The sequence below is a fragment of the Abrus precatorius genome, unplaced genomic scaffold (assembly GCF_003935025.1).
Source record: "Abrus precatorius isolate BTA unplaced genomic scaffold, Abrus_2018 Scaffold4, whole genome shotgun sequence".
Classification (NCBI taxonomy): Eukaryota; Viridiplantae; Streptophyta; class Magnoliopsida; order Fabales; family Fabaceae; genus Abrus; species Abrus precatorius.
This window is the reverse complement of record NW_020874384.1, coordinates 432,595-452,228: the sequence shown is the minus strand read 5'-3', so window position 1 is coordinate 452,228 and position 19,634 is coordinate 432,595. Positions and strand designations below refer to the sequence as shown.

At 29.5% G+C, this 19,634-nt stretch overlaps 3 protein-coding genes across 3 annotated transcripts; all 3 read left to right on the top strand.

The window, feature by feature from the left end:
• Nucleotides 1-281: 281 nt before the first annotated feature.
• On the top strand, nucleotides 282-4,191 carry LOC113864290 (G-type lectin S-receptor-like serine/threonine-protein kinase At4g27290). Its single transcript, XM_027497844.1, has 7 exons — nucleotides 282-1,545; nucleotides 1,812-1,928; nucleotides 2,790-2,944; nucleotides 3,030-3,240; nucleotides 3,355-3,592; nucleotides 3,664-3,814; nucleotides 3,889-4,191. Exons 1-7 carry the CDS (start codon nucleotides 282-284, stop codon nucleotides 4,189-4,191), a joined length of 2,439 nt encoding a protein of 812 aa, XP_027353645.1.
• A 4,554-nt stretch (nucleotides 4,192-8,745) lies between these two features.
• LOC113865086 (G-type lectin S-receptor-like serine/threonine-protein kinase At4g27290) lies at nucleotides 8,746-12,555 on the top strand. Its single transcript, XM_027499452.1, has 7 exons — nucleotides 8,746-10,027; nucleotides 10,285-10,401; nucleotides 11,158-11,312; nucleotides 11,396-11,606; nucleotides 11,719-11,956; nucleotides 12,028-12,178; nucleotides 12,253-12,555. The coding sequence occupies exons 1-7, from the start codon at nucleotides 8,746-8,748 to the stop codon at nucleotides 12,553-12,555; spliced, it is 2,457 nt and encodes an 818-aa protein (XP_027355253.1).
• Nucleotides 12,556-14,176: 1,621 nt separating this feature from the next.
• On the top strand, nucleotides 14,177-17,800 carry LOC113864289 (G-type lectin S-receptor-like serine/threonine-protein kinase At4g27290). Its single transcript, XM_027497843.1, has 8 exons — nucleotides 14,177-14,737; nucleotides 14,985-15,695; nucleotides 15,804-15,920; nucleotides 16,441-16,571; nucleotides 16,658-16,868; nucleotides 16,951-17,188; nucleotides 17,271-17,421; nucleotides 17,498-17,800. Exons 1-8 carry the CDS (start codon nucleotides 14,185-14,187, stop codon nucleotides 17,798-17,800), a joined length of 2,415 nt encoding a protein of 804 aa, XP_027353644.1. The 5' UTR covers nucleotides 14,177-14,184.
• Nucleotides 17,801-19,634: the final 1,834 nt, after the last annotated feature.

The following is a 19,634-nucleotide window of genomic DNA, read 5'->3' as shown; positions in this document are numbered from 1 at the left end:
TAAAAGCATAAATCAAGAGAATTGCCAGCATAGACTAAATAAACAAAACAAGCAGAAGTGGTGCTCTATATTTCCTCAATTTAAATACAATAAACAAATACCCAAGAAGTTTTGACTGGAATCCTCTTTTGGAATTATTCAAAATAATGATCAATCTTGAAAAATAACAGTACCCTCATTCATAAAATTATTTCCTCCTTATTATCTAATCTCCAATTATATCTTCAACTCTAGCCATTGTATGCTTTAATCTACACAAAATGGCGGCCATTCTTTCAACTATGCTAATTTTTTCCAAGTTACTATTTTTCTTCTCTCAAATTTCCTATGCTACTGACACGATTTCCCAATCTCAATCCCTTCTTGATGGAAACACCTTGGTTTCTAAAGATGAAACCTTTGAGTTGGGTTTCTTCAGTCCTGGTAGTTCCTCAAACCGCTACATAGGAATATGGTTCAAAAACATTCCAGTTACAACAATAGTTTGGGTTGCCAACCGTGACAACCCAATCAAAGACAACTCAAGCAAGTTGATCATAAACCAAGAGGGAAACCTCGTACTTCTCAGCCAGAACCAGACCCTTCTTTGGTCAACAAACACAACAACAAAAGCATCAAGTCCCATTGTGCAACTCTTAAACACTGGAAATTTAGTACTCATGGATGAGAACAACAACAACAATAACAACCCAGGTTTTTTGTGGCAAAGTTTTGACCATCCTTGTGATACATTATTACCAGGAATGAAGATAGGATGGAACCTAAAAACTGGTCTTAATAGACGTCTCACTGCATGGAAAGATTGGGATGATCCTTCTTCAGGAGATTTTACTTCAGGTATAGTACTTAGCAGCAACCCTGAAATGGTTATATGGAAGGGTTCTGAGGAGTTCTATAGGAGTGGACCCTGGAATGGAAATACGTCTAGTGGAATATTGGGATTGATGGCTAATCCACTTTATAATTACGAATTTGTCAACAATGAAGATGAGGTATATTACATGTTTACTCTTAAGAATAGTTCTGTGATTTCTATTATTGTTTTGAACCAAACACTTTCACTTCGCCAACGCCTCACATGGATTCCTCAAACCAAAACTTGGACCGTTTACCAATCCTTGCCAGAAGATGGTTGTGATGTTTATAATGTTTGTGGTGCATATGGAAAATGTGTCATTAATGCGTCACCAATTTGCCAATGTTTAGAAGGGTTCAAACCAAAATCACCTCAACATTGGAATGCCATGGATTGGACACAAGGGTGTGTGCCTAATGAACAGTGGAGTTGTGGGGTTGAAAACAAAGATGGGTTTAGTAGATTTTCTGGGATGAAAGTGCCAGATACTACGCATTCTTGGACCCATGAAAACATGACACTTGAGGATTGCAAGGTACAGTGCTTGAAAAATTGTTCTTGCACTGCTTACTCAAACGTTTATCCAGGAGAAGATAGTGGTTGCTTGATTTGGTTTGGTGATCTTCTTGATTTGAGAGTTTCAGAAAGTGGGCAAGATCTATATGTTCGAGTTGCAACGTCAGATGTGGGTAAGACGACAAAGTATTCCTCTAACTTATTATGAAGTTGTTCAGTTTCAGTTACCTCACGGTAAATAAGATTAATAAGATTTTGTTTATAAAGAGTAAATAAATATTTATATAATTTTTATTATTATTTTAACCTCGTTAATTCATTTATTATAACGTGATTTATTCCATGGAATAATTTAGACTAACCCCTGTTACGTTTATTAGAGGGCCATTACTTTATTTGGTAATCATTGGTTCTTCATTTTTTTAAGCTAAAAATGCAGATGCTAAACATGGACACAGAAAAAAGGTCGTCTTGGCTGTCACAATCACAGCTTCGTTGATCCTTGTGATGCTATTGGCATTCTGTTACATTTATATGACCAAAACAAAAAACAAAGGTAAATTTCTAAGCTAGAAAGCCTTTATTTCTTAAAGATTCTAAAATTAGTTTAATTGAATACCAACATTATCTCAAATGCAGAATAGTTGTACACAGTTGAACATTCTATGCTATTTTGTTAGATTGCAAAATTTTAAAGCAATTCGTTTTACATGTATGGCTTGTTCAGTTGTTTGAGAACTTAGGCAATATTGATCTTCCCCTGTTTCATACAATGAACTTGATCAATCAAAATATATTAATATATTATATCTAAAATAGTCAAATCCTTCCCCGACTGTTAAGTGCAAGAAATGATAATATTAAATTTAAAGAAAAGAAACTAATGGTCTATCCATTACTAATAATACAATGATCATTTTAAATAGAATGTTAATGCATTTTTGTTTTTCTTCATGTAAAAATGTAGAGTTAAATATATTTTTTTCTTAGTGGAATTTTTTTTTGTTTTGGCTCTCAATTTTTGTGAGTTCGTCATTTTTATTCCCTAGTGATGATATGGTTAATTAAAGTTATTTCATTTTAAATTTCTATTGTATCGCATTAGTGAGACAGAATCAAAATGTTGAATTTAAAACATTGAAGGACTACAATTAAGTTTTTTAAGAAATTAAAACAAAAATCTCATAAAAATATTAGAACTACAAATATATTTTTAAAAATTGCATATATACAATTAATTTTTTTTATATGATTTGACTATTTAATAATTATACAAAATTTTATAAATTTATTTATTGTGAACGTTCATTTAAGATCACTAATTATGCAAATTTTGGGTTGAGCTTGGAATGATTATAATTTTCTAATAAAATTTATTATTTTTTTAATGACATTGTTCTCATTCAATACATCAAAGATGAAACCGAGAATATTATATTAACAAAAGGGAAAGATGATAGCACACAAGATTTGGATCTTCCATTCTTTGATCTTGCCACAATAGTTGATGCCACTGATAACTTCTCGATCAAGAATAAGCTAGGCGAGGGTGGTTTTGGACCAGTATACAAGGTAAATTTTCAATCTAAACTATTAGTGAGGCTCAAAAAAATTCATGAATTTCATTATTTATCAAGTTTGATCATATAAAATTTAGGGTATATTGCAAGATGGACAACAAATTGCAGTCAAAAGGCTTTCAAGGAGTTCTGGGCAAGGAATAAAAGAATTTAAGAATGAAGTTATATTGTGTGCCCAACTTCAACACCGCAATCTTGTTAAAGTTCTTGGTTTTTGCGTTGAAGGAGAAGAGAAAATGTTAGTCTATGAATACATGCCTAACAAAAGTCTTGATTCATTTATTGTCGGTGAGTGTTTTGTAAAAAGTTTAATAATTGAAAATAGTGAAGTTTGATTTGTGCTATAATTAAGTCATTTTAGAGACAAATTACTAATAAAAACTCATTGGAAAATCTTGACAGATTCAACTCAAAGCAAACTTTTAGATTGGCCTATGCGCTTTCACATATTGAATTCAATTGCTCGAGGACTTCTGTATCTTCATCAAGATTCTAGATTAAGAATCATACATAGAGATTTGAAAGCCAGTAATATTTTGTTAGACAACGATATGAACCCAAAGATTTCAGATTTTGGCTTAGCTAGAATGTGTGGAGCAGATCAAATTGAAGGGAGTACAAGTAGAATTGTTGGAACATAGTAAGTATCTTATTGCTAATTTTACAATGATTATTAGATCATTATATCAACTTTTACATGGTTTCTTGCAGTGGTTATATGGCACCAGAATACGCCATTGACGGATTATTCTCTATAAAATCTGATGTATTTAGCTTTGGTATATTATTGCTTGAAATTGTAAGTGGAAAGAAAAATAGAGCACTTACCTTGCACGAGCACGATAATAATCTTATTGGACAGGTGAGAGACACTTACAAAGAAAATGCTTTTCTTATTATAAACTACTATATAATAGTTGTATTGAATTGTTGTAGGCATGGAGACTGTGGAAACAGGAAATTCCTGAAAAATTGATTGATGCATCTTTGACAGGCTCGTGTAATATATCTGAAGCTATTAGATGCATTCATGTTGGTCTTTTATGTTTGCAACATCATCCTGATGATAGGCCAAACATGACATCTGTGGTTGTAATGTTAAGCAGTGAAAATGCTTTACCTCAACCAAATGAACCTGGTTTCTTGATTAAGAAGGTCGTAGTTGAAGGGGAACAATCTTTTGGACAACTATCATCATCAGTTAATGAAGTAACTATTTCACTAATGAATGCTCGATAGATAAGTTATATTATTTTTATTCTAGTCTATGAATCTAATTTGTAACTAACGCTTATAACAATGTCAATTAGCCACTATATTCAGTTTTGGTGAAAATATTAGTTTTAAAATTTTAAATAAAATTATAATTAACAATATAGTATCTAATTAGAGATGACATGATAATTTCCTTTTTATTACATGCATTCAATGACACTTTAATTAAATACACACTCATGTAAGAGACAAGGTGAGTTTGAGTTTTGGACAAGGTTGATATTAGAACCTTCAAACCCGAATATCAAATCCAACATTTTTAAATAAAATAAAAATCAAATCTAAACCCAATCAAAATAAATTTGTTCTCACAAAATCATATTGAGGTTGTCCTAATTCCCATATGCTTAGGTCTCATTGCTATAGAAATTTTTGTGTATGGTCCCACACCACTATGATTCTAACGAATAACAAAATGATATGTATGTATATTTAAAAAAAAAAAAAAAAACTAGACACGTGACAATATTTGTACAGATAGAGATCATATGGTTCAAATCACCTAAAAAATTCTCCATTGCCATTCTACATGTAATGAAGTCAATTTTTATCAGCTCTAATTCAAGTTTCCATTTTCATGTTTCGGCTTAAATCCTTAAAGTTCTGGGTTCTCCCAATACGAAACTATTTGAGTCGAAACCCTTACAACAGTAAGTATACCATCTTGAATCTGATAATTTTAAGTCCAAATCGTATCCCATGGAGAAAGCTATTTTCATTTTTATGCAGAAAATATTGTCTGTAAGTTTTAGCTTAAATAGCTTTCTTTTAAACTTAAAAGATCTCTCATATTTTAGGACTATATTAACAACTGTACGAGCCACGCAATATTTAACTTAATCTTGTAAATTTGCTGAAGTTGCTCAATTTTTCCTTACAAAGTTTACAACCAGTACTTTAAAGATGTGTTTGGATGAGGAGACAAAATCAAATAAAATAAAAAGAGAAAATAGAGTGAAAAGGAAGTGTTGTTTGAATGAATATTAAAAAAAGATATATGCTTATTTAAATAAATGAAAAATATTATTAAAATACATAATTAAATTGTATTAAAATTATTATATAATTGTGATAAAAAAATTTAAATTAGTTATAAAAATTGATTTTTTTATCACAATATTTTTCTTAGGAATTTATTTTAATTTTTATAAAATAATTAATTTGATAGGTAGAAAAAACACACATGTCCCTCTCCTCTCCTTCAACATTCTCCTTGTTCTCTTATGCGTGCAAAATCAACCCAGTAATATACCAAATATGACATGAGTGGTAGTGATATTGACCCCAGCCGAATGAACAAAGTTTTCTTAGTAGAAAAGGTATCAATTGAAGAAGAATCATCTTCTGAAAACAAAAGATATGTTATTCGACCAATGAGGTAACTATGTCAAAGTTTGAACCCAGAATAAAAAAATTGCTCTCGTTTTAGTTCAAACATATGTTGAATTTTATAAGTTTGGGGGTACTTCTAAGATAACTATAGCTAATTAGACTCAATTGATCTTTGGTTCACTTTGAATGTATTCACGTGATTTGTGCTTGTCAAATTTCCTTGCTGCAACTGTTAATTTATTCATGAAACTTATGGTAGGCCAACATATGTGCCATATACATATGTGAATTTGACTTTTGTCTGTATAAATAAACACACAATTGTTCACATTTACTTTTGTACATCAATTTTCTTTGCAACATATATATTAATTTTTAGTCTTTTAAGCTTTGTTTGAATTTTACGACGAAGGGACAGAAAAAGGAAAGAGATGAGAAGGAATGGGAAAGGTTAATGATTACTAATTTTTATTTGAAAATTAATTAAATATAAGAAAAAGAGTTAGAGATTTTTTTAAAACTCCAAATCTCTCTTAACCTTATTTTTTAGTAACTTAGGTACTGAAATTTATTATTTTTATTTTTATTTTTATTTTTAAAATTAAATATTTAACATAGTTCAAAATTAAAATAAAAAACAAATAAAGAATAAAAAAATATTTTTTTTCAAAAAATGATAATTTTTAGATTAGTTTTTTCATGCTTATTACCGAGTTACCTTTTTCTTTTATACATCAATTTTCTTCAGCAACATATATACTATTTTTTAGTCTCTTAGGCTTTGATTGGATTGGATATTGAGGGAGAAGGAAGAAGTTAATCACTAACCTTTATTTAAAAATTTAATTAAATATAAAAAATTGTAACTTCATATCCTTCCTAACCTTTTTTTTTTTAGTTTTTCTAGCGTGCAAGTTTTAGTAATTCATGGATTGAGATTTATCATTTATATTTTTATTTATTAAATTAAATATTTAGTATGGTTTAGAATTAAAGTAGTAAAAAAAATGAAGAATAAAAAATATTTTTAAAAAAAATATTAATTTTTGTGTGAAAATTTTTTAAATTATAAATAAAAATTTTAAAATATTTAATTTTTGTATAAAAAGACAAAAAATTATATAAATACAAAACATAAAAAGATAAGAATGTGATTTACATATTAAATCCTCTATTATCTTTCTCTTTCAATACTAAATATTCAAAAAAAGAAGATGTTTAACTCTCTTTCTCCTCTCTTTTATGTTTTTTAAATTTTTTTTTTTAAACTTTCAAACAAAGCTTTAATTTTTTTTTAGTATCTATATTTTTTTATTTTCCACTTTTTATTTCTTTATATATATTTTTATCACTTCATCTATCTTATAGGTTATTTTTATCTCTTTATTTTTTGTATTCCTCTCATTCTCCACTTATTCTAAACTTCAAAAATGGAATGTGAACAACTGAGCATTACCCTTTCCTTCCAGGGATAGAAGCCTGAAGTTGAGTTGGGTCTGCAACACAAATTAATCAACCCATTGATTATTGTTTGGTTGCCAAATCCCAATCAAAGAGTAAAATATATCCCCACAAAGCGCCACATAGTTTTATATTTTATGTATCTTTTGAAATTCCAGGCTTAATTAATAGTGACGTGCTTTCACTCACTTTAATCTTGAGTTTATCAATGATCAATGGCGAGGCCTCATCTATTAGTTAATAATAAACCCTTTAATTACGTTCTAAAAGATTAAAAAATAACTGTTTTCTTTCTGCATTCAGGATTACATATCATATTTATATAATATACCGTTAACCCATTCATCAACAGAGGGTAAGGGGGAAACAAATAGAATATGAAATCCGTTAGTCAGCTCAATTAATTGAAATTTGATTTTGTAATACACTACTTTTTTTCATCTTCATCTCCTCTATCTCTCTTATTTTTAAGTTATAATTGAGAATTGAGTTTTAAAGGAGAAAGAGAAGAGGATAAATATTTTATTCTTAAATAAAATGAATTATGCCATATTTATAAAATTAAACTAATTAAAGATTAATTCATTAAATGTATATTAATTGATTATCATTATTTATTTTAAAAAATAATAAAATATTTATTAAAAATTTCAAAATCTAAATATCAAATATAGCCTAATGTATTAGTTAATAATAATCATAATAATAATAATAATAATAATAATAATAATAATCACATCTAATACTACGAAAATTGTCGATCTCTTGGTCAACCTTATGCGCGATATATTGGCAACTATTTGTGATTTGATTTGATGGTTGAATAATAAATCGTGAAGAAATCAAAACAATATGACTCTAATGTATCTCTTATAAATGGAAAATTGTAATGTGCCAAGGAAAAGTCATTCTGTAAATAGAAAATTTGTAGTCAAAGAATACCTTAGCCAGTTAGTATTAATTATTTTTATTTATCATTATTGTCAAATTAGTGACAGCCAAACTCTTTAAATTATCGCCTAAATGAGAAAACATAAAAGTCACAGTCTAAAAGCATGTTTATTTCCTTTTTTAAAAAACAGTTTTTTTAAATAAAATATAATACAAATTTGTATTAAATTTTATTTTTAGAAACAGAAAACTGTTTTTTTTTTAAATAAACATACCTTAAGAATTTAAAATTTATTTTTTTATTTAAATCATAAATAACTTCTAAAGGTAATTCAAAAACTAATAATATTAATAAAATACTTGAATTTAAAATAAAAATATTAATAAAATCTCATTTTCTTAAATAAAAGTGATGACTTTCCATTTCTTACAATTTTATGTAAAAAATAAAAAAATATAAGATAAATCACTTCAAATTAAAGTACAAAAAAAAAAAAAACCTCAAATAAAAGCAACAAATACACAACCTTAGCCAGAATGTGTAAAAATGCGTAAGTAAACCATCAATACATCGAGAGAATTGCCCAGTATTTTCAACTTAGACTAAATAAACAAAAGAAGCTGAAGTAGGGTTCTATATTTCCTCAAATTACATACAATAAACAAATACTCGAGAAGTTTCTCACGGGAATCCTCTTTCATAATTATTCAAAAGAATGACCAACCTTGACAAACAACAGCACCCTCCTCATTCATATTATTTCCACACTATTATATTTCAAATCTCCAATTATATCTTCAACTCCAGCCATTGTATGCTTTAATCTACACAAAATGGCCATTCTTTCAAGTATCCTTGTTTTTTCCAAGTTACTATTTTTCTTCTCTCAAATTTCCTATGCTACTGACACGATTTCCCAATCTCAATCCCTTCTTGATGGCAAGACCTTGGTTTCTAAAGATGAAACCTTTGAGTTGGGTTTCTTCAGTCCTGGTAGTTCCTCAAACCGCTACATAGGAATATGGTTCAAAAACATTCCAGTTACAACAATAGTTTGGGTTGCCAACCGTGACAACCCAATCAAAGACAACTCAAGCAAGTTGATCATAAACCAAGAGGGAAACCTCGTACTTCTCAGCCAGAACCAGACCCTTCTTTGGTCAACAAACACAACAACAAAAGCATCAAGTCCCATTGTGCAACTCTTAAACACTGGAAATTTTGTACTCACGGATGAGAAGAGCAACAACAATAACAGCCCAAGTTTTTTGTGGCAAAGCTTTGACCATCCTTGTAATACATTATTACCAGGAATGAAGATGGGATGGAACCTAAAAACAGGTCTTAATAGACATCTCACTGCATGGAAAGATTGGGATGATCCATCTTCAGGAGATTTTACTGCAGGTATAGCACTTAGCAGCAAGACTGAAATAGTTACGTGGAAGGGTTCTAAGGAGTTCTATAGGACTGGACCGTGGAATGGAAATAGGTCCAGTGGAGTATTGGGAGTGATGGATAATCCAGTTTATGATTACGAATTTGTCGACAATGAAGATGAGGTATATTACATATTTACTCTGAAGAATAGTTCTGTGATTTCTATTATTGTTTTGAACCAAACACTTTTACTTCGCCAACGCCTCACATGGATTCCTCGAACCAAAACATGGGCCGTTTACCAATCCTTGCCAGAAGATGGTTGTGATGTTTATAATGTTTGTGGTGCATATGGAAATTGTGTCATTAATGCGTCACCAATTTGCCAATGTTTAGAAGGGTTCAAACCAAAATCACCTCAACATTGGAATGCCATGGATTGGACACAAGGGTGTGTGCCTAATGAACCGTATAGTTATGGGGTTGAAAACAAAGATGGGTTTAGTAGATTTTCTGGGATGAAAGTGCCAGATACTACACATTCTTGGACTCATGAAAACATGACACTTGAGGATTGCAAGTTACAGTGCTTGAAAAATTGTTCTTGCACTGCTTACTCAGACGTTTATCCAGGAGAAGATAGCGGTTGCTTGATTTGGTTTGGTGATCTTCTTGATTTGAGAGTTTTAGAAAGTGGGCAAGATCTATATGTTCGAATTGCAACATCAGATGCGGGTAAGACGATAGGGTATTCTTTTAACTTTTTATCAAGTTTTCAGTTTAAGTTACCGCAAGGTAAATAAGATTTTGTTTATAAGGAGTGAATAAAAAAATTATAATTTTTAATATAATATTTTAACTTCGTTAATTCACTTTTGATAACGTGATTTATTTCATGGAATAATTTAGACTAACGCCTGTTATGTTTATTAGAGGACCATTACTTCATTTGGTAATCATTGGTTCTTCATTTTTTTAAGCTAAAAATGCAGATGCTAAACATGGACACAGAAAAAAGGTTGGCTTGGCTGTCACAATCACAGTTTCGTTGATCCTTGTGATACTATTGGCATTCTATTACATTTATATGTCCAAAACAAAGAGCAAAGGTAAATTTCTAAGCTAAAAAACTTTTTAATTTCTTAAAGATTCTAAAATTAGTTTAATTGAAAACCAACATTCTTTGAAATGCAGAACCGTTGTACACATTTGAACATTCTATGCTATTTTGTAAGAATGCAAAATTTCAAAGCAATTCGATTTACTTGTATAGCTTGTTTCAGTTGTTTGAGACCTTAGGCAATATTGATCTTCCCCTGTTTCATACAATGAACTTGATCAATCAAAATATTAAATGCAAAAAGAAAAAGACACTTATGGTCTATCCATTACCAATCATACAATGATAAGGAAATATTTAGAAGGATTTTAATGTGTGTCAATTTTTATTTTTTTTGTTTTGTCTCCCAATATTTAGAAGTTTGTCATTTTCAGTCCCTAGTGATGTGATGATATGACTAACTAAAGTTGTTTTCCTTTAAATTTCTGTTGTATCACGTTAGTGAGAGAGATTAAAAATGTTGAATTTACAACATTGAAGGACTACAATTAATTTTTTAAGAAACTAAAACCAAAATGTCATGAAAATATAAATACAAATATATTTAAAAAAATTGCATATACAATTTACACTTTTTTTATGATGACTATTTAATAATTGTACAAAATTTTACAACTTGATTTGTTGAGAATTTCCATTTAAGATCACTAATTATGCAAATTTTGAGTTGAGCTTGGAATGATTATAACTTTCTAATAAAAGTTATTAATTTTTTATGACATTGTTCTCATTCAATACATGAAAGATGAAACCGAGAATATTATATTAACAGAAGGGAAAGATGATAGCACACAAGATTTGGATCTTCCATTCTTTGATCTTGCTACAATAGTTGATGCCACCGATAACTTCTCGATCAAGAATAAGCTAGGCGAGGGTGGTTTTGGACCAGTATACAAGGTACATTTTCAATCTAAACTATTAGTGAGGCTAAAAAATTCATGAATTTCATTATTTATCAAGTTTGATCATATAAAATTTAGGGTATATTGCAAGATGGACAACAAATTGCAGTCAAAAGGCTTTCAAGGAGTTCTGGGCAAGGAATAAAAGAATTTAAGAATGAAGTTATATTGTGTGCCCAACTTCAACACCGCAATCTTGTTAAAGTTCTTGGTTTTTGCGTTGAAGGAGAAGAGAAAATGTTAGTCTATGAATACATGCCTAACAAAAGTCTTGATTCATTTATTTACGGTGAGTGTTTTGTAAAAAGTTTAATAATTGAAAATAGTGAAGTTTGATTTGTGCTATAATTAAGTCATTTTAGAGACAAATTACTAATAAAACCATTGGAAAATCTTCACAGATTCAAGTCAAAGCAAACTTTTAGATTGGCCTATGCGCTTTCACATATTGAATTCAATTGCTCGAGGGCTAATGTATCTTCATCAAGATTCTAGATTAAGGATCATACATAGAGATTTGAAAGCAAGTAATATTTTGCTAGACAATGATATGAATGCGAAGATTTCAGACTTTGGCTTAGCTAGAATGTGTGGAGCAGATCAAATTGAAGGAAATACAAGTAGAATTGTTGGGACATAGTAAGTTTCTTATTGCTAATTTTACAATGAATATTAGATCATTATATCAACTTTTACTTGTTTTCTTGCAGTGGCTATATGGCACCAGAATACGCCATTGACGGATTATTCTCCATAAAATCAGATGTATTTAGCTTTGGCATATTATTGCTTGAAATTGTAAGTGGAAAGAAAAATAGAGCACTTACCTTGCACGAGCACGATAATAATCTTATTGGACAGGTGAGTAACACTTACAAAGAAAATGCTTTTCTTATTATAAACTACTATATAATAGTTGTATTAAATTGTTGTAGGCATGGAGACTGTGGAAACAGGAAATTCCTGAAAAATTGATTGATGCATATTTGACAGGCTCGTGTAATATATCTGAAGCTATTAGATGCATTCATGCTGGTCTTTTATGTTTGCAACATCATCCTGATGATAGGCCAAACATGACATCGGTGGTTGTAATGTTAAGCAGTGAAAATGCTTTACCTCAACCAAATGAACCAGGTTTCCTGATTAAGAAGGTCTCAGTTGAAGGGAAACAATCATTTGAAATACTATCATCATCGGTCAATGAAGTAACTATTTCACTAATGAATGCTCGATAGATAAATTAGATTATTTTTATTGTAGTCTATGAAATTAATTTGTAACTAACGCTTATAACAATATCAATTAGTCACTTTATTTAGTTTTGGTGAAAATACATTAGTTTTAAAAAAATTTAAATAAATGTATTGTTATCAATATATTATGTAATTAGGGATTACAATGAGAGCTGTTGGGGCAAGTTTACCCCTTCTCAAACCTGATTCTTAGTCTCTAAACTTGATCCTGCCCTGCATGTCTTAGTAAAAAAAAAGTAAAATTGTACTGTGGACACATTTTGTCATACAGAACGCAAGCATGGGTAACTGATAGGGTGTTATCAAGATGTACGCTCCACCGGCTTATGATCTTCGCAATGTTTCCTAAGCTTTGTGTGGAATGAATCACAATTGAAAAGAAAGCTTGGCAACGGAGATTTTTTTTTTTTTTCCAAATTAAATCAGCCATTTTAAATGAGCTTAAAATATCCATAGAGAAACCTGAGCTTAAAACCAAATCAAATATTTAAAAGATAGTTGAGTTTCAGAAAACCAGTCCAATTAAAATATCTTTTAAACTTAAAAGATCTCTAATATTTTAGGAAAATTTTAGGACTATAATAACAACTGTATGAGGCACGCAATATTTAACTTAATCTTATAAATTTGCTGAAGTTGCTCAATTTTTTCTTACAAAGTTTACAACCAGTACTATAAAGATGTGTTTGGATAAGGAGATAAAATAAAGTAAAATAAAAAGAGAAAAAAATCTAAAAGAGAAAAATAGAAAATAGAGTGATACTAGAGAGAAAAGGAAATGTTGTTTGAATGAATAGGAAAAGTATTATCTGCTTATTTAAATAAATGAAAAAGATTAGTAAAATAAATAATTAAAATTATTAATAATCGTGATAAAAAAATAAATTAATTATTAAAAATGATTTTTTTATTATAACTTTTTCTTAGAATTTTTTTAAATTTTTATATAAAATAAATGATTTATAAGCAGAAAACACACACACACACGTACGTCCCTCCTCTCCCCTTCAACATTCTGCTAACTTAGAGGATTTTCTTTTCAAGATAGGTCTTTGAAATTTATAAAAAAAAAAAAAAAAACTCTCAAATCTCTTTTCTCTTTCTGTTCAAACATCCAAACCGCTCTTGGTTCTCCTATCTTTTTCTCCAACCAAACATAACCTAAGATACATGTTAAAGAATAAAAAAATATTTTAAAAATAATGTTAATACAATCATACTATTGTTTTTAATGCGTATTAAAATTTAAACACTGGTCTAATCTAAAAGTGGGAGCTTTTTAAGAAAAAGTTAAGTTGTTGTTCACATTATTTACACTACAGTGTATATGCCGTACGTAGACTGGAAACATAGATTTATGCAATTTCTTTTATCTTATTTTGGTGTAAGGAGGTTATGGAAATAAATGAACCTATTTATAAGCATATATATGGCCGCCTATATCATATCACCTTGTCAAATACGGCGACGCAAATGGACCAACTGAGCCCATAATGAACAGTGTCCATCCCATACCATAATTTAGCAAAATCACTTAGACGTCCATAAATATCTTCAACTTTTGTGATAATATAGAACAATTGTTGCAAAATGGCTATTCTTCTTTCTACTATGTTTCTTATTTGCAAACTACTGTTGTTTTTCTCTCAAATTTCTCATGCAATTGATACCATTACTCAGTTTAAGTCACTTCCCGATGGCAGCACCTTAGTTTCTAAAGATGGAAGCTTTGAGTTGGGTTTCTTTAACCCTGGTAGTTCCACAAATCGCTATGTTGGAATTTGGTTCAAAAATATCCCTGTAAGAACCATAGTTTGGGTTGCTAATCGTGACAACCCAATTAAAGACAACTCCAGCATGTTGGTGGTAAGCAAAGAGGGAAACCTTGTGCTTCTTAGACAAAATGGGTCTCTTCTTTGGTCAACCAATGTATCAACCCCGGTTTTGAGTCCCATTGTGCAGCTTGTAAACAATGGGAATTTAGTAATTAGAGATGAGAAGGTTGACAATAGTGAAGAGAATTTTTTGTGGCAGAGCTTTGACTATCCTTGTGATATATTGTTACCAGGAATGAAGTTGGGATGGAACCTAAAAACTGGTCACAACCGGCGTCTTACTGCTTGGAAAAATTGGGATGACCCATCTACAGGAGACTTCACTTCAGGTCAGAGTTATTAGATTCTTATGATTTACGTTGACTTAATATATGATTAACTTTGTTTTAATCTTCAAAAATATTATTTCTTCATTTTTATCACTTTACAATAACGTGACATACATTTAATCATATTATATCAGTAACTATTTTAAGATATAAATGATGTAACATGAAAAAAATTGATGTGATAACTTTTATGATTTGGTGCAATCTATAATTGATGATTTAAATCTCAATTTGATAACTAATTTAGGTATAAAGCTTGGAAGCAATCCTGAATTGGTATTTTGGAAGGGTTCGGTTGAATACTACAGGAGTGGCCCTTGGAATGGCATTTTGTCTAGTGGAGTATTTGGATTCGGACCAAATCCACTTTTCGATTATAAATATGTCAGCAATGAAAATGAAGTGTATGTCACATATACCCTAAAAAATAGTTCTGTGATTTCAATACTGGTTTTAAACCAAACCCTTTATCTTCGTTCACGCATTACATGGATTCCTCAAACAAGAACTTGGAGTGTATACCAATCCCTACCACAAGATAGCTGCGATGTATATAATGTTTGTGGCGCATATGGGAATTGTATCATTAATTCATCGCCAATATGCCAATGCTTAGAAGGATTCGAACCAAAATCATCCCAAAATTGGAATGCAATGGATTGGACTCAAGGGTGTGTACGCAGTGAACCATGGAGTTGTGGAGTCAAACACAAAGATGGTTTTCGTAGATATGTTGGGATGAAATTGCCTGATACCACACATTCTTGGATAAATAGAAGTATGACACTTGAAGATTGCAAGATCAAATGCTTGGAAAATTGCTCTTGCACAGCTTATGCTAACTTAGACACAAGTGGAGTTGGTAGTGGTTGCTCTCTTTGGTTTGGTGATCTTATTGATTTGAGAGTTTCAGAAAGTGGGCAAGATTTATATGTTCGAATGGCTAATTTAGATAAAGGTAAAGACAATAGTATTCAAACTTTTTTATTCTATAATTAATTAGATTTCCATTGCTTTTATTTAGGAATCATAAGAGCTTCAATTCTTTGTCCAACTATACATGCAGATGCTAAACATGGGCGTCCAAAAAAGCTAGTCTTGGTCCTCGCGACCATAGTTTCGTTAGTCCTTGTGATGCTATTGGCTTTCGTCTACATTTACATGACAAAAGCAAAGTATAAAGGTAAATTTTTTAGCCATAAAACCACTTTCATTTCTTAAAAGTTGGAACACCCAAATAGTAAAATGTTCAACACAATTATATTAGAATTGAAAATTTCAGCAGATCTTTTTTACTTGTGTTTCTTCTTTATGGCTATTGAGGCAGTCTTTTCTTGTTTAGAATAGTGAATATACATGATTCATATGAATAAATTTCCTTCATTATAGGTGTAAGATATAATATTATTTATTGTATTACATTAAAGTGATACTTAAGGTATTTGACATCATCTGTTACCAATCATGAAATTAATGAGAGGATATATATTGAATAGAAAATTCTATACGTTTGTCTTTTGTGTTGTGTACATGTACGCACATTTAATATCTTTCTATGTTGCTTGAGCCATCCATATTTGCTAGGTGTGTTCACTTAAAACCTTTCAATGCAATAGCGTTGTGTGGGGCTTCAAGTTTTTCTAACAATCTATTTAAAGTTTTGACTCTTTTTTTTTTTGTTTTAAAAAATGGAATGACGACAGAAGAGAAAGGTAAAGGCAGACAAGAAGATTTAGAGTTACCTTTCTTCGATCTTGCTACAATAATTAATGCCACCAATAACTTTTCAATTGACAACAAGCTTGGCGAAGGTGGTTTTGGGCCTGTATACAAGGTAACTTTGCAACCTTTCTGTTTATAAGGTTAAAGAAAATACACTATTTTCATTATTTATTAATTTTTCATATTTACAAATTTTAGGGTACATTATTAAACGGACAAGAAATTGCAATTAAAAGACTTTCAAAGAGTTCCGGACAAGGATCGAAAGAATTTAAGAATGAAGTGATATTGTGTGCTAAACTTCAACATCGAAATCTTGTTAAGGTTCTTGGTTGTTGCATTGAAGGAGAAGAGAAAATGTTACTCTATGAGTACATGCCTAACAAAAGTCTCGATTCCTTCCTTTTTGGTAAATGACACTTTATTCTAAAAGCTTGATAACAACATTCTTTAATGAAAATTCTAATCAACTTATTCAAAAATTTTGTCAGATTCGACTCAAAGTAAAATTTTAGATTGGCCTACACGCTTCAACATCTTATGTGCAATTGCTCGAGGGCTTCTTTATCTTCACCAAGATTCTAGATTGCGGATTATACATAGAGATTTAAAAGCAAGTAATATTTTATTAGACAACAGCATGAATCCAAAAATTTCAGATTTTGGCCTAGCTAGATTGTGTGGGGCTGATCAAGTTGAAGGCAATACAAATCGAATTGTTGGGACATAGTAAGTATATTTTAAGGTCAATGCTTAATTTTTACATTGATGTAACAAATCATTAAATTAATTTTTGTGTGGTTGCTTTCAGCGGATACATGGCACCTGAATATGCAATTGATGGAATATTCTCCATAAAATCAGATGTATTTAGCTATGGCGTATTATTGTTGGAAATTGTTAGTGGAAAGAAAAACAAAACACTTACCTATGAAGACCGTGATTATAATCTTACTGGACATGTGAGTAACAAATAGAAAAAAAAAATATTTTTTATATAACTAAACCATAAATAACAATTACATTGAATTATTGCAGGCATGGAGATTATGGAAAGAGGGTACCCCAGAGCAATTGATTGATGGTTGTTTGGTAGACTCATGTAATATAACTGAAGTTGTACGATGCATTCAAGTTGGTCTTTTATGTTTGCAACATCATCCCAATGATCGGCCAAACATGACATCTGTGGTTGTGATGCTTAGTAGTGAAAATGTTTTACTTCAACCTAAGGAACCTGGTTTCTTATTTAAAAATGTTTCAATTGAAGGAGAAGAGTCTTCTGATAAACAAACATCTTCTATCAATGAAGTAACAATCTCACTGTTAAATGCTAGATAGAACAATTTGTTTATTTAAATATTGGATATGAATTTCTATAATTAGTAGATGAGAGTTAAACTATATGTTTATCATTATTTAATTACAATGAAATACATACATACATATATATATATATATATATATATATATGTACTTTTTATTTTAAACCAATATTTTGGCAAAGTTAATGTTCGCCTTGCATATAGAAAGTATTAAACTAGTTGTTAACAACTACACACCCAAAGTCCATAAATTGTATTTTGAGTGTTAACTGAAATCTAGTTCAATCTTCGATAACAAGTAACTTAACACACACATATTATTAATTGATATTATGTGCTAAATTTGTATATTTACACCAATTAAGTTAGTAGCTGAGTCATATAAAAGCTAATTTTACTAATGAGAAACATGACAGAAGATTTTCAATCTCATAAAATATATAAACATAATTTTAAATAATAAATATGAATTAATAATTTTTTGTGTGCACTTAACATATATTTTCAAATAATAAAATTTAAAATAATTAATTTAAAATATTTTATATAATTTTTAATTTTAATAAATTTTATAAATTTAAAATAAATATTATAATTATTAATAGTCATTTAAGTATTCACACTAATCATCATATACTTTGCTATTTTATTGATTTTTGAGGTTTCAATACACTTAGAAATCAAGACATAAGTTTGGAAATTCAAAATTTCAATCACTCAATTCTCCTTCTCCAAAGTTTGTGAAGTCATCTTGCACAACAACGGATTATTGCATGAAAAATTTGAACTATAAACAAGGCAGAAAGCAAAATAAAATAAAATAAATTAATATAAGATGTTTGACTTCACTTATATTGTTTACTTTTACCTATTTTTTATAATTTATATTTATCATCAACTATTTATTTTAAATCCATTAATTTAACTCTAGCCAAATGATCATGCTGGATATGAAATTAAAAAAGTATTATGATCCAACAAATTTATCAATTCAACAACAGATTAATAGTTTAGAATTAAGATTTATCACAAAATTTTAAATTCAGTATTCCGTAGTTGATAATATTTTATTATCTACCACACAACTAACTTAAATAATGATAAAATTGATCATATCTTGATAACAATTAAAGTAGTAATTTAAATCTCATTAAAATAAAAACATAAATTTATTTAAAAAATTAAAACAAAATTCGTAATATAAGATTGAACATAACTCTTAAATTGAAAAAATAAATAAATAAATAAACCAAGTAATGTTGAAGATACAGTGGATCGAATATCAAGAAGCCATTTTGGGGTCTAAACACTTATTTTGTCCATCACGTAAGACGTGCTTTCAACAGCCTTTATTGCCAACCAATTGCAGACATACACTTAGATTTTTTTCCTTCTTCTTCTTTGGTCTCTGACAAACATTTAATGTGCAACTAATTCTGTAAAAGCACGTTTAAGTCTGTAGCTTTTGCAGAATGCTTTTATACAGTCCAAATGCATCCCACGCAATTATAGAAGGGAGATCCATTATATATAATATTGATTAAAACATTTTAAACAATCATCTTATCTTTTATCTCTGTAAATCATTTTACTTATTAAATAAAAATATTAATTTTTTTATATCCTGAAGATAATAAATATTTAAACTTTTTATTTAATATTTACTTTATAAAATTGCAAAAAAAAAAAATGCAAGAGAATATAACAAAGCCCCAATGTAAAGATAAAAAAGAAATAGGAATTTACTTTAAAATCAAGATTTAAAATTTAATGAATAATGAAAAGATTCATATCAATGCTTTTAATCTCACCTATTCAAATAATTTAAAATGAATTTACTTATATTATTT

Excerpts from the sequence above, each read along its gene's own strand:
- LOC113864290 (XM_027497844.1), top strand. The coding sequence starts at position 282 with ATGCTAATTTTTTCCAAGTTACTATTTTTCTTCTCTCAAATTTCCTAT. Across the intron at positions 1,546-1,811 it reads AGTTGCAACGTCAGATGTGG|ATGCTAAACATGGACACAGA; the intron begins GTAAGACGACAA and ends CTAAAAATGCAG. Across the intron at positions 2,945-3,029 it reads GTTTTGGACCAGTATACAAG|GGTATATTGCAAGATGGACA; the intron begins GTAAATTTTCAA and ends TATAAAATTTAG.
- LOC113864289 (XM_027497843.1), top strand. The coding sequence starts at position 14,185 with ATGTTTCTTATTTGCAAACTACTGTTGTTTTTCTCTCAAATTTCTCAT. Across the intron at positions 15,921-16,440 it reads GACAAAAGCAAAGTATAAAG|AAGAGAAAGGTAAAGGCAGA; the intron begins GTAAATTTTTTA and ends GAATGACGACAG. Across the intron at positions 17,189-17,270 it reads AATCGAATTGTTGGGACATA|CGGATACATGGCACCTGAAT; the intron begins GTAAGTATATTT and ends GGTTGCTTTCAG.
- LOC113865086 (XM_027499452.1), top strand. The coding sequence starts at position 8,746 with ATGGCCATTCTTTCAAGTATCCTTGTTTTTTCCAAGTTACTATTTTTC. Across the intron at positions 10,402-11,157 it reads GTCCAAAACAAAGAGCAAAG|ATGAAACCGAGAATATTATA; the intron begins GTAAATTTCTAA and ends AATACATGAAAG. Across the intron at positions 11,957-12,027 it reads AGTAGAATTGTTGGGACATA|TGGCTATATGGCACCAGAAT; the intron begins GTAAGTTTCTTA and ends GTTTTCTTGCAG.